This window comes from Pituophis catenifer, unplaced genomic scaffold, assembly GCF_029215685.1.
Source record: "Pituophis catenifer annectens isolate HBS135680 unplaced genomic scaffold, rPitCat1.0.hap2 SCAF_1, whole genome shotgun sequence".
Lineage (NCBI taxonomy): Eukaryota > Metazoa > Chordata > Lepidosauria > Squamata > Colubridae > Pituophis > Pituophis catenifer.
Window position 1 is genome coordinate 240,644,248 of NW_027256881.1, and position 14,902 is coordinate 240,659,149.

The 14,902-nt window shown below is 37.4% G+C and overlaps 1 protein-coding gene across 1 annotated transcript; it reads left to right on the forward strand.

The window, feature by feature from the left end:
• Positions 1 to 68: 68 nt before the first annotated feature.
• Positions 69 to 13,097, forward strand: PSMD13 (proteasome 26S subunit, non-ATPase 13). The gene is made up of 13 exons (XM_070957348.1): positions 69 to 250; positions 1,749 to 1,827; positions 2,633 to 2,667; positions 2,747 to 2,802; positions 3,853 to 3,896; positions 5,548 to 5,634; positions 6,800 to 6,971; positions 7,443 to 7,522; positions 7,604 to 7,729; positions 9,972 to 10,034; positions 10,837 to 10,917; positions 11,246 to 11,362; positions 12,296 to 13,097. The coding sequence occupies exons 1-13, from the start codon at positions 156 to 158 to the stop codon at positions 12,389 to 12,391; spliced, it is 1,131 nt and encodes a 376-aa protein (XP_070813449.1). The 5' UTR covers positions 69 to 155; the 3' UTR covers positions 12,392 to 13,097.
• The last annotated feature ends 1,805 nt before the right edge of the window (positions 13,098 to 14,902 follow it).

Below are 14,902 nucleotides of genomic sequence, written 5' to 3' on the forward strand. Positions count from 1 at the left end.
CTACTCTACGCAGGGCCATACGGTACCCGGCATGCTCCGCGTTGAAAGTGCCGGAAGTGAGTGTGCATTTCCGGCGGCGAGAAGGGCCGGTCTCTGTTGCTCTTCGGAGTGAACGGCGGTTCTTTCCGTGCTGTTGTTCCCTTCCCGGTCCTACCATGAAGGACGTCCCAGCTTTCCTACAGCAGAGCCAGAGCTCGGGGCCTGGTCAGGCCGCCGTTTGGCACCGGCTGGAGGAGCTTTACAATAAAAAGTGAGTCTGGGGATCGGTTCAGTAGAGCGGGGGGGAAGGGGAGCGAAGCAAATGGGTACACGTGCTTTGGAGATGGGGAGGTGGGGGGGGGGAGATCTTTGCTAACTGCAAGGGGGTTGCCTTACTCGGGAGATGCCGAAGCACAAGAAGCAACGGCTAAGCTATTGAGAGCTTGAAGACTGAAGAGAGATTGAAGAGCCTGGATAGCTCTGCAGACTAAGCACTGTAATTTAACACCAGCTGTCTGCAATTAAAGTAAGTTCGAATCTCGCCAGGCTCAAGGTTGACTCAGCCTTCCCTCCTTTCTAAGGTAGGTCAATTGAGGACCCATTTTCTGCGGGCAATAAGCTGACTTTGTATAAAATATACAAAAGTATGAAGGCTATTGCTTAACGCACTGTAAGCTGCCCTGAGTCTCCGGAGAAATATAAATCAATATAAATATAAATATAAATATAAATATAAATCAATTTTTTTTAAAAAAAGACCCCATTTTTCGCAGCAGGCTGTGTGTGTTTAAGACAGGACACTCACCTGTCTCTTTATCTCATCCCCTTCTTCATGCTGGGCGAGGCAGCTTCACTTGTCCTGGCAAGACTTCCTGCCCTGTTACGTCCTGCTTGCTTTCAGGCCGATCTTGTTGACTTGGTCTACTCTGGAAATGCACATTGGGGTGGGGGTGTCTGCTGGTTGCTAGTTTCTGTATTTCCTGGTTTTTCATGCAGCTAATGGTAGTGCCAGTACAGCATTTGATTCTGCCCTCTGAGCAGAATATTTAAATGTTTATGCTCCAAACAAAACGTTTTGGTTTTGTTTTGTTTTTTAAAGTAAGGTTAAAATATATTCCAGGCATATAAAATTCCATTCTCTCAGAGCAGATTTCCATTTGATGTTCTATTTCCGCAATCCCTTGTACAGGTCTTATCTGCTCTGCATTTGAGACTACTAATTCTCAAATATTAGAGAACAGGTGGGGGATATTGCTCCACTGGGAGATTCAACCAACATGTAGGTATTGCCAAAATAATGGCAAACCATTTCTGAAAAATTCCTGCCACAAAAACTGCAGTCCAGGCAACTGCCAGGAATCAACATTGACTTGAAAACACATAAATACATACATACATACCTACCCAGATTTTGATGGCCTGCATACATTGTTGTAAAGTATTGACTATGGATATATTGAAGCTATTCTGTAATGAGAGTCTATTTTGTTCAGTATTGTTTAAATGGCAGAAGTTCCCTGAAAACCTGCCACCTGATATTTCTTAATGATGGACTTTTCCTAGGAAGTTATTTTGTTATTATTGGTTATTTTCTTATTTTAAGCAACATACTCTGTTGGTACATTATTTTAAAACCAATGTTATTTAAGTTTTCTTATTATCCAAACAAATATTCCATATATAATAGGTGTTAGAGTGAATTTTAAGTTTGGATTTGCTCGTGTATACATTTGTCAATATTGATACTATTTCTTTTGTCTATGTTACAGGCTCTGGCACCAACTAACATTGCAGGTTTTGGACTTTGTGCAAGATCCCTGCTTTGCTCAAGGAGATGGTCTTATCAAGGTATGTGTTCTAGTATTATTAAATTTGTGTCAATTAGAATGTCTTATTTAAGAATCATCCCTAACAAATGCAAAGAGTAGTTATTGTTTTCAGTACTGTAATTTATATATCCAAAGGAACTTCATTTTAGTAATTTGATTTTACTTTTTAGGGTTATAACACAGATATTCACATTGCTGTAGAATGGCATGTAATGTCACTGCAATGAAGTAAGGTCCTGAAGAAGTTATATAGCAAAAATAAAAAGTTTGTAGTGATTTTGAAAACAAATCCAGTGAAGGATCAAATGGATATATTTTTCCTTGCTATTGGAGAACTTGATACTCTTCAAACTCTTGAAAGGATACCATTTAGAATGGGACACAAAACTAGGTTTCTGTCTTAGAAGAATTATAACTAACAAGTTTCAGTTAAAGATACTGATGCAGCATGTAATGAATCTTTCTTACATTAAGGGCATTACATTAATGCCTGGAGATAGGGGTGCACTTTCTTACTTGGATGACTTCTAAAATAAAATAGATTATGGGATACTATCCTTGATTTAATGAGACACTTTAATTTTGTAGGTTTCCGCTATATACTCTCTTATATCTTTGTAGAACTGGGACAGAGGAAAGTGATTTTGCCAGATTTCCACACCCCTATCCTGTCTCTTTACTGTTCATAGAACTGTCATTGCTCGTCCCTTTTTTTGTTCAGATATATTTCTATTGTCAAGAAAGTGCTCAGTAGCAATATTTGTAGATACTTAACATGTGCTTCTGTGTTTTTAAAATTATCTTCTTTTTCTTTTGGCTTATAGCTTTATGAGAACTTTATCAGTGAATTTGAACACAGGTAATTTTTTTTCATATAGCTGGACTTTAAAAAGCCTATATTATTTTCATCGATTCATAGTAATTTCTCTTTATTTCAGGGTGAACCCTTTATCCCTTGTAGAAATCATTCTTCATGTGGTACGGCAAATGACAGGTAAACTCCTTTTACACATAATTATTTTCCTAAAAACAAATTTCAGGTTGAAATTTTGAAGCTGGGAATGGTATACAGTAACCTTCAATAAAGTAGTAGCATCTGACCCTTTAACTCTGTTAGGGAAAAACATCTATATATTTAGCCTTTTGTGTGTACTTACTGTTGCTTGACTTTGAAATACCTATATCAAATACGGCAAAGGAGTATTTGTGTTATGTAAACCGTTTCAAATCTAGAATAGCTGTGTGCAACTTTTGATTATTCCAAAAGTATTCCAAGATAACAAACATTATTTGAACATTTTCAAAAAAATATTTTCAAACTTGAGTATTTTGCCCACAGATGGTATTAATATGCAAGCTAAGTGCTGAATTCTGAAAGTATAGATTGAAAACAATTTTTTATGGACATTTCCCCCCTCATGCCGTTACTCTGCTGAATGCCCAATTCTCACAGTACTATGTAATGTTTATGTATATTTATCCATGTAGTGTGGCTGTAGCATTATTTATCCTTGTTATCTTCTTTACTCCCCTCTTTTAATGGTATGTATTGATATTTTTTTCTGTTGCTTTTCTGGAGTGCTTCTGTACTGGAAACAAATTCCTTGTGTTTAATCACACTTGGCCAAATAAAGTATTCAATTCAATTGAAATTGAAATATTATTTTATTGCTCATTTACTTGTAGGATTTTATCTTGTGTTTACAGTTCGTTCAGTATAGGATGAAATTATATGCAAGAAATCCACTTTTATTTATGCCATAGATTTCCTTTAATTTGAGAGAATTACAATTAAGAGATACAAAAAGCATGCCTGAAGTTCTTTTATCCTATTTTATATGTTTTATATTAATATATTTCACTGTATACAATTCCTTTTTAAAATAATGTGGAAATGCATTTTATTATATTTTATAAGTTTTATATTAATATGTTTCATTGTACATAATATAATTTTTAAAGGGTTAATGCTGAAATGCATGATGGGCATGGCATATATTTTTAAACTAATCCTTAATGTTGCCTCTGGTATGTATTTCTTTAGATCCTAATGTTGCTCTTACATTTCTGGAAAAGACCCGCGAAAAGGTAAGGAAAGAACTCAATCGACAGTCATATATAATTTTTTATTAATTCAAATAGTTTTAGACATGTGCTATACTGGCCAGGTATACAATGTACAAGTAGGTCGCAAATAATAATTTAATACAAAATATAAATTGATATCAGGTCACATTTCAGTTAGTGCAGGTTGCTGTTTGGGTTTTAGGTGTTAATTGCTGCGTGTATAAAATGGAGAAAAGGAAAATTCTGTTTGAGGAAAATTCAAAGAAGAGACTAAGTTTTTTTATCAGGGTAACCTGGTCTACCCAAATATGGGACGGAGCATACTGCTTCCGCTTTCGCCTTTCAGCCCCAATCCAGGAACCTTCGCAGGCAGTCACTTTTGCGACAAACTATTTTTGTGTTACATTTATATTTACTGACAAAGGGAGAGGAGTATAGATCTATTTCAAGCTATTTATTCAAGCCCAGGTTTGAATCTCAGAAGGGTATGGCTAGCTAAATAGCCGTAGAGCTATTTAGAGCTAAATAGCTTGAAATAGATCTATACTAGTCTCCCTTTATTTCTTTGTTGGTAAATACAAATTTAACTCAAAGAAGAGACTAATTTTGAAGAACTTAAAATAGCAGGTATGCTTTGGATATAGGTTTATCCCCTTTTACTCTAGTATAGTACAGGTAGTCCTTCCTTAACGACCCTAATTTGGGACAGGATTTCTTTCATTAAGCGAAGTGGTTGTTAGGCAAATATTACATGGCTGTGCCACTTAGTGACAGAAGTTCTGGTAGTCTTGGTTGTAGTCTTTAGGGAGGGACTGTACAATTCTCCTGCCCTGCCATTCTCCCCTCTGCTTCAGTCCCCACATCTGCCTTTCCTCCCCCTCCATTTCTGCCCTTTTAGCCATCCTGCACCCACCATGTACCTCCATTGGCCCAGCTGATCTTCATGATCCTCTTCCTCCTCATGATGAGGTACATCTGGCCAAGGCAGTCTCTGGCCCTTTGTGAAGGTTATGCATGGCAGCCCAAAGGGCAGAGATGGGGGAAGATAGGTGACTGTTGTGAAGGCTTTGTGAAGGACCAACAACTGCCTAGGCCAGGCATGATTTGTCAACAGCAGGATGAAGATGATGGATGGTGGCAGCAGAGTGCAGGGTAACCAAAAGACATATATGGGAGAGAGAGAGAGGGAGATTGAAGGAGTTGCAGGAGGAGTTACAACATGCTACAGTTGTAAATGTGGGTGGCCTTCCAAGTGCTTGAATTTTGATTATGTGACTACAGAGATGTTGCAACAACTATATTTCAAGGAGTAGTTGTAACTTATCATTCATTCAGCATCTTTGTAAATTTGAACAGTTGCCGAATGTTTGATAAATGAGAACTAGCTGTATTTCAGTAATAAATGTAAGCTTTAAAAATTTTAATTGCTTATTTGAACTGAAACCAATTACCCTATTTTCCATAGACATATTTTGAATATTTGAAAAATGACTAATTTATGGGATTCATTAATCACACTGAGATCTATCTATTTGTATGCTTTCTTCACTAAGAAAATAGACAAAGGGCAGAAGTCAGATTTAGGATTTTTAATCTGATATTTTTACTGTTTGATATAGATGTATCAATATACAACAGCTGTTTTGTGACTTGACATTTATATTGATTGTAGGTGAAAAGCAGCGATGAAGCTGTAATTCTATGTAAAACAGCCATTGGTGCTCTAAAATTAAACATTGGTGACCTGCAAGTTACAAAGGTGAGACAGTATTTTATTAGTATGTTCATTGACTCAGTTTTGCCTTTTGCATTAAATAGTTATATTTTTAGGTTGCTCACAATTTTTAAGTATTTCTCCTTTCCAGTATTCCTGTGCTTACGATTGAATTCCATGAAAATTAAAATCTGATTTAATTAAATTAATGAAATATTGTTAATATGGCTGTTCCTATATATTGTTTCCTCTCTTGCTTCTTTTTTTTTAAAAAAAACAAGTTTCATTAATTTTTCCCCCAATACACACCCACATATTTTTTGAAACAGAGTAATGACCATATCATACACAATTTGTCATATCCAAATATATTTGCTTAGTTACAGTTTCTGCCAAAGTGTTCTTTTTCCATATTTTTTAATCAAATCCTAATATTTCTATTCTTATTTCTATAAACAGTATCTTCTTTCGCCCTCAAATTCTATTTTCTCCATTTTTAATCATACATATTCTCTTTTAATTTTTTAATAATTCATCCTCTCTTGTTTCTGATTAAAATTGTCACCAGAATTAAACAATTCTGGTGACAATTTTTAAGAGTGACTCTTAAGATGTGGAATTACAGGAGAGTTTAGGTTGTACCTTTCTACTTTACATAAATGGAGTATACTTTATATCAGTTCAGAGAAATTGAAGCAATTATTGCCAATAAATATACAGATACAGATATTACGACCTAGTTCTTCTTTAGAAACCAGGAAGTCTCTTGCTCGACTTCAGATATTGTTCACTCATTCTGACAAATTTCCCTGCCTAATTATACCAGGCCTTCTTCAGGACAATCTAGCTAACTTCATGTACTCTAGAGACATGTAAATGCCTATTTATTTGCCATACTCCTAAAATAAATGGGTAGCCCAAGGCTATATCTACTAATGTTCATTGATTCAAATACTGATAATTTTCTTCGGAATTGATTGAGCATATGTATATATTTCTAAAAGCAAACTTATACTCTTTCCGTATATATATTCCATAATAACATATAGTTAAGAAAATTGGTTTGGATAAAACTCAACAGCACTTTTTTGTGTGGCTGTTGATAAAAATAGGATTGCCAACTTGATTACCAACATCCAATGACGGATATGGCACAAGAAGAAGAAGAATTAAGAAAATTAAGATTTGGCATCCATTTTATTTTCCTTAGGAGACAATTGAACAAGTTGAGGAGATGTTGAATAATCTTCCTGGAGTGACATCTGTTCACAGCCGCTTCTATGATCTCTCTAGCAAGTATTATCAAACAATTGGAAATCATGCCTCTTACTATAAGGATGCATTAAGGTTTCTGGGCTGCATAGATGTCAAAGACCTGCCAGGTAGTGATTTCTTTCCCCCCCCAACCCCCCCACTGAATGTGTTTGGCAGTGTAATGCTTATAAAGGTAGGCCTTTAGAAGGAGCAACTCCACTCAAGAATTTACTTTTATAAAAAACTAACACAGATGGAAAAATACACATCAAACATTTTAAGGAAAAAACAAGGCACTTCTATGAATAGAATGGTCAGAGAGAGACAGCCTTATTTTTCAAAAGGGTGGGGAATGCACACTAATATGTGTTTATTTTATACATAAAGTCAGTGTTTCAGCTTTAAATATTATTTAATAGAATTAAATATTTAATAGATATTACATGTATTTATTAAATATAATAGATATTAGATTTATTAAATATAATAGATATGAATGGAGTTTAAAATAGCAATTATGAAATTGTGGATTCTCCCAGCTACTGAAATGGGAGAAGGAATGTGGGATAGTCACTGAAGTAGAACATTTTTCTTTTCAGTGGCAGACCAGCAGGAAAGAGCTTTTACTTTAGGCTTGGCAGGACTCTTGGGCGAAGGAGTCTATAACTTCGGGGAACTGGTAAGTAGAGTTATATTAGTTTTAACAGTTGAGTTTAAAAAAAGTTTTCTGTTAATAATATATCTTAATCTCCATCTATAGCTTATGCATCCTGTACTGGAATCTTTGAGGGACACTGACAGACAATGGCTGATTGACACCCTTTATGCCTTCAATAGTGGCAATGTGGAAAAATTCCAAGCATTGAAATCATCATGGGGCCAACAGGTTAGTGATTGGCATGACCTGGCAGCATTTTAGGAAAGCAATATAAACACCTTTAGATGAATCGATTTCTTTATTTCTGTAAAGATATGAATTCAGAGAGATCAAATCATTTTAATAGTTCTTATGCAAGCTTAGGTTTGTTAAGCTGATTAATTAACAAGAGGCCCCAGTTTCACTGCCTGCCCAGTATTGCAAAATTGAAAGAGCTGTTGAGCATCTTGCAGAACACAATCCGTGTTTGACTGTGTTCTGTGAGCAGAACTCAACCTGCAAACCTGGATTGACTTAACGTGTTTCCCCGAAAATAAGACTGAGTCTTATTTTCTTTTGACACCCCCCCCCCAAAATAAGGGCTTGGCCTTATTATCGGGAGGGATGTGCGTGTGTCTTATTATTTTGGGGGTGCAGGAGGCGGTAAGCGTGGGACTGGATGTCCCATTGTTGTCATTGCCTCCCCTCCCCATTCTTCGCATTGGCCGCTGCTCTAACGTCTCCTGCCACCGCTGCTTCCTCATGGAGCAGCACTGCCACGAGCTTCATCATACTGGCACAGCTGGCGCTCTGCTGCTTGTGACTGTGCCAGTAGGTCGAACCTTGCAGCTGTGCTGCAGTTCCTGCATGCAACTGCACAAACCTTGCAGAGTCCTGCTCTACGAGGCGGTGGCGGTGGCACCACGAGTCTCACAAAGACTCATTTCTGGCAGGTGGGGCGGGGGAGAAGTGAGATGCGTGAAGCGAGACGTGGCTCTCCTTACCGTCTCATCTCCCCCACCCTCCGCCGGGCATGACAGGGCTCCTGCCCTTCACTTAGCCACCCGCCCCCACCCGCCCTCTTTAGGGTGCAATTAGGAGGTGGCAGGTGGGGCAGGCGAGAAGCATCTTGTTTCTCCCCTGCCCTACCTGCCACCCCTCTCAATAAAGAGACGGTGGGGAAGGGAAGCAGCCAGGCTGCTGTTGCCATTGGGTTGGGACGGGGTCGTGTTGGGCCGTGAGACACATGTCTTACCTTTCCAGCACCATCACGTTCCTCGCCTTTCTGTCCAGGGAGACAAGTTGTAGAAAAAACTTTCTCATCAATTCAGTCAAATTCCTTGAACTCACGAGAAAGTTTTTTCTACAACGTGTCTCCCTGGACAGAAAGGCAACGAATGTGATGGTGCTGGAAAGGTAAATGCGTGTCTCGTGTCTCACGCCAATGGCAACAGCAGCCTGGCTGCTTTCCTTTCCCACAGTCTCTTTATTGAGAGGTGGCAGGTGGGGTGGGGGAGAAGCGAGTCGCTTCTCACCCGCCCCACCTGCCACCCCCAAATTGCACCCTAAAGGGGGCGGGTGGCTAAACGAGGGGCAGGAGCCCTGTCATGCCCAGTGTGGGGAGTGGGGTGCGTAGTTGGTGGGGGGGCTTATTTTGCGGGGGTGGCTTATCACATGTCCTGAAAAGCCCAATTGGCTTTATTTTCAGGACATGTCTTATTTTCGGGGAAACACGGTAAAATCAATCCTACATAGTTTGTAGAGGCAAAAGGGCCAGATTTATACCTTAAAAGATAATCACAGATCACATTGAAATAGCTGGTGAGATGATCAGTTGTTGGCTGCTAGTAGTGCAGTGGCAGGAGTAGGGTTAGTGGTGTCCATGAGGCCTGGAGGCATTTTAGGGGCTTGACAGCAAGTCTTTCAGGATGGAAGAGGCCTTGAAAACTTAGGCAATAACAGCAGATACTTTCTGGTGGCAGTGACGTTTTGTGTCAGTGGACTGGTTGTTTTTCAAAAAATGCTAATGGGCTGCACCAATCTGCTTGGCTTTCCACATGTTGTGTAGGCCTACTTTGTTGTACAGTTTGTTGTACAATGTTTTGGAATGTATAACACTTTTTGGCTCACTAAAGCAACTGTCCCTTCCTGGAAAAAGATGCAGCTTTAAAGAGTTGCAGATAAGAGCTGGATTTACACTCCAGAGAGTTCTGCAGAACCTCTTCCGCAAAACTGCATCCCTAACATCCAGAGCTAAGAATCTCCAGTAAAATGAGATAAAGATAATTTGCAAAGACTGTTGGAATTCTTTATTATTTGTCTTCACTTTCCCTTCACAAGATATATTTTAATTCATCTTGATAGATGCTATTAGAAGTTTAGAATGATTTTGTAGTGTGCTTGAGAATAGTTTTGAGCACAGAAGCAAAACACAAAATGAATGGTACTGTAAAATAATGCAGATTAACTTTTTTGGATTTATGTTTTACAGCCAGACTTGGCTGCAAATGAAACCCTTCTGCTGCAGAAAATCCAACTACTGTGTTTAATGGAGGTAGGTCCTGCAACAAAGATAGCACCATTGCTAGCTATCTGGATAGCATAATTTTTTTTTGGTCAAAATCATGGGCCAAAAATGTATATTTATGTTGTTAACTGACATTGCTTTTACTTTAATTTGCATCCTCACTGCAAAGGATCATTTCCCCCCTATTCTGGAAACTGTCTTGCTTATCACTGAAACTTTATTTAAGTTTTGTGAAACTAAATTATGATGCAAAAAGAGTGGCTGTTTCTCATGGTGGTTGAAATAAATGGATTTTAAGAACACCAGTTAGTTTCTTAGTAATATTTATATTATGCTTACTGTCCTTCCATATACAGTATGTCATTCAATTGAATTGCATTCTGTATTGGCTTGTATTTAATACTAGTGGGGAAAAATCATTTGGTATGTCAGTCTTAATGTCCGTTGTTCAAAATATTAGACCCCAAAACAGTATAAAGGAAGCCATTATATTAAATATTTTCATATGGATTGATTGTTGTTATTAAATATATATTAAATGTTAATCACGTGCTTAATATCAATTAATTTAAATTTTTATTTGAAAGCTTGCTTTGAGGGGGTCGTGTTTTTGAGATCATTATATAGTTCTATAACTATATAATTATATAGTTCTAATTTATAATACAAGATACTATTTTTTCTTAAGGTTTCTATCAAAAATCTATATGTCAATAACATTTTGTACTGAGGTCAGCAAGGATAGATAAAAACAGATTTGTGCAGTGGGCATGTTATAATTTTTTAAAGTCCATATTAGTTTTAATCCTCTAGCTTTTCTTGGCTACAGATGACCTTCACCAGACCAGCTAATCACAGGCAACTTACTTTTGAAGAAATTGCTAGAAGTGCCAAAGTTACTATAAACGAGGTGAGTTACTTTTGGAAATAACCTCAGTTGTAACCAGATGTTCTGGTCCGATGTGCAGTTTATTTATTTGCTTTATATACCATCTTTTTACTCAGTTGAATAGAAATCAATCCACCGTTTAATTTAACATTTTCATTTCAAGTAACTTTTGTTGTTTAAGCTCTTGGGCAAGGCTATAACTAACTCCTGTAAGTTCTATGTGTTCTCTGTATTTGTTCACTATTTCACCTTTAGCTGTACCATGTTTTCAGATCAGTAAGTTGTACCTGGGACATATTGGATACTACTTCGAAAGACAGTAAAGACCCTGTTTTCTTTTCTTGTGCAGGTGGAGCTGCTAGTGATGAAAGCACTCTCAGTAGGCTTGGTGAAAGGCAGTATTGATGAAGTGGATAAAAAGGTTCACATGACATGGGTTCAACCACGTGTGTTGGATTTACAACAGGTAGCCTCTCCTCATGCACTCCGTCACAGGTTTTGTTTTAGAACTATACCAAAAAGTTTTATGGTGGAAAATAGAATAGGCTGTTGGCAGTGTGTTTCACTTGTTTAATCCTCACATTTTAAATATATACACACACATCGGTTTTAGAATGTAGAAATCTTATATTTTTGTAATGAGCAGCAGAAATCACATTAATTCTGTCTAATTTCCAGCATATCTACTTTTATCAACACTTTCCATCAGTGTAATATGTTGCTACCAAGACAGATGGAACCATTAAGATATTGGGAAATGAATTCTGAGTTGAAAAAAAAAAGTATGCTTTCTCCAGTAATGTAGGGTGTTTTGGAAGTTTTTGTTCCTGTTGATTTAGAATTGGAAAGACATTTCTCACAGCACCTTCAGTCTGGATTAAATGAATGCTAGAATTTAGAGGTCTTCAGAGTGAACTTTTTGAAGCTGCCTATACTCCACATCTACTATCCCTTTATTTGAGGTTTTATACCAGCTATTTTCACCTATCGCTTTCCACCCATGGACCTCATTCTCCCTCTCATCAGTTGCCCCATATAATTTTATATATGGATGATCCAACCATCCAGTGCAGCACCGTAGCGAAAGTTGGGGCACCTAGCTGTTGTAGAGCACTATCAGTATTTGAATGCCTCAAAATGAACTACCTAAAACAAATGTCCTGGTATTTTCAAGAAATTTTCAACCCTTTCACTAGATAGATGAAGTTCTATTGAACAGGTGGAATATTTCAAATATGTATTTCAGGAGTACAGCTCCACAGGTTGCCAAATGTGAGAGCTAGGAGAGCCTTTACAGCTTCTTGTGCACTGTTTGCAAAATTTTCGATATGGCAATTGAAGTGTCTCAGTTTGTCACATTTGTGTCTTAATTTCTAATGATTGTTGATTTGTTTTCTAGATAAAGGGTATGAAAGACCGTCTGGAGTTCTGGTGCACAGATGTGAAGAACATGGAAATGTTGGTGGAACACCAAGCCCATGATATTCTAACATAAGAGGACTTTGCACTGGCTGAGGAAATATCTTGTACTGTTGCTGAAACTGGCAGTGCCCTGACCACTGACTCTGTACTAAATGCTATTAAGGGGGGAGGGGCTGGGGGAAACGTTTTGTCATGCTTGTACAGAGATCTAAGTGGCATTTGCTGCATGACCCTTTGGTGCTTGGAGTCAGGAATTCCTTCCTATGCACTAACATTTGAGTAGTGTATTCCTTGGGAGCATTCATCCTGTTGTCACCAAAATGGGGTTTGGTAGTCTATAATGGCGAATTTGTCTTGCTGTGAGTTTCCACTGGAGAATGCTAGGTGCTCCATATACTAAAGGGGTGCAGGTCATTAGCTCCACAGTAGGATAGCAGCAAGACTTCCATTTTGCACTTATTGTGCAAGAAGGTAAAGCTGTCTTCAACCATTGTCAGGCATTTCTGATGGGTGGACGAAAATATGATCTTTTTCTTGAAACCTTCCTGATAGCTCAAAGGTAACAAAACTGGGAACTCACACTTTTTCCCATTGCCTCCCCATATTTTGCAATAAAGGAAATTGCTCAGTCCCATCGTGAGTTTTCTGAGAATAAAGTCATAAATTTTGTGGATTTGTTTTTATATTTTTTTCTTTGGGTTTCCTCATGTTTTACAATATTTTATCCTGAAATATGATGCAGTAAAACAACTGCTGGAATAAATGTCTCTGCCATCCCTCTTGTGCATTTCTATTGATTTTCTTTTACAAAGTGACTTTTGAATTGAGTATTTTCAAGAGATCCAAGGTGTTGTTTAATGATGTAGAAATAGTTTTAAAAGATTCTGATCATGAATGGAATTAGTGTTGCTGATATAATTTCTGGTATAGTCTCTTCCAACTTTAATGGATGAGTAAGGGAAATGGTTGTAGTTTTATTGTAGTTTACAAAGATACTTGTTTTACACGCAGTATTTATTTCAAATTTCAAAAGTTCATTGGAGAAAAATCATAGCCGTTTTTTAAAAAATGGTAGGATAGGCAAAACCATTGGTCTGTTAAAATTTCCTGCCTTCCCTGTGATTTGAACAGTCACACTTATCTGTATTAAAACAGATTTTTGGAAAAAGGTGCTTGTGACTTTTTTCTGGAATATAATGACTAACGTACCCATGTGTTCAAATATTTTTTTTATGGAAATAAGTAATGCGCTAATAAGTCCTATTAAAATGCATACTTGAACATTTTATGATGGAAACAGGAAAAGTGAGCTTTTATTAGAGTGCCATATTTTAAGACTAAATTTATTTTCCTTGTTCTGCTATGATGTGCAATATTGCTTTCTAAAAAGTATTAACAAAAATCGAATGGTCTCCAAGTGAAAATAAGTGGTATTTACAACAGCTTATCTACTGGAGGTGCAGAAAAACAAACTAAAGGGTAATACTATAACATTTGAAATGTATTAATTAACATGTCTTTTGTACATGGGCTGGGTCTTCTAAAATAATTCTGGCAGCATCATATCTTTCATACTTCACTTAATTCATTGCCTTTTTGTGTAGATTATGTGCAAAGATGTCCTAATGATTGCACCACTACATTTCTAATACACGTAGTCTTCCTTTAGTGACAATTGGACCATCAACTCCATTGTTAAGTGAAATGGTTGCTAAGTGAAACTGTGCTTATGGCCTTAATTCAGCTTTCCTTTGCCTTAAAGGCTGTGAAAGCCATAAACGCAATGATTGGTCACAAAGTTAGTTTGTTGCCACTGGTGTAACAGCAAACAGTCACTAAATAAGGACATGTCATGAGAGCCAGTTTGCTGTAGTTAATGCACTAAGCTGGAAAGAAACTGAACTCTGACACCAACTTTGGCATAAAGCCAGTCCTAAGAAGGTGGTAGTGGCAAACCACTTCTGAAAATCTTGCATAAAACTGCAGCAACTACACACACACTCCAAATAAGAGTCACTTTGCTGTGGTGGAAAGAACATTGGGCTAGAAACAAGAAGACAGTTTTAATCCTTCCATAAGTACAAATTCAATAGGGAACTTCATATTCATTCAGCCCCAGGAAAAGAAGCAATGGCTAATCACTTCTAAGATTGTTGTCCCCAAAATTGCATGGGCTTCTCTGGCATTTGCTATAAGGCTTCACCTCCACCGAATCAAGTGAACAGTGTTGCATATCACTGGCCAATCTTACTATACTATGTATTAAGTGGTTAGAAATCAGGCGTAGCTGCTTAAAACTAATTTCATGCTTTCACAAGGAAAATCAGGATTCCTATGCATTAAGGCCAACAGTTTTATGTATATGAGTATCAGATGAAAGCAAATGTGCTCTGCAAAAAAGATCACCACTTTCAGCCAGATCTACCATAATTTTTTTCAAAAAATGTAAGCTGGATAAGGAATGAATGCCTTTTATTTTTCTAATGGAAAAGAGTTTGCATTTAATGCAATTGAAGTACTGAGCTAGGAGCAGAGAAACCCAGATTTAGCCACAAAAATTCATTGAATGAGTAGGCGAGTCATA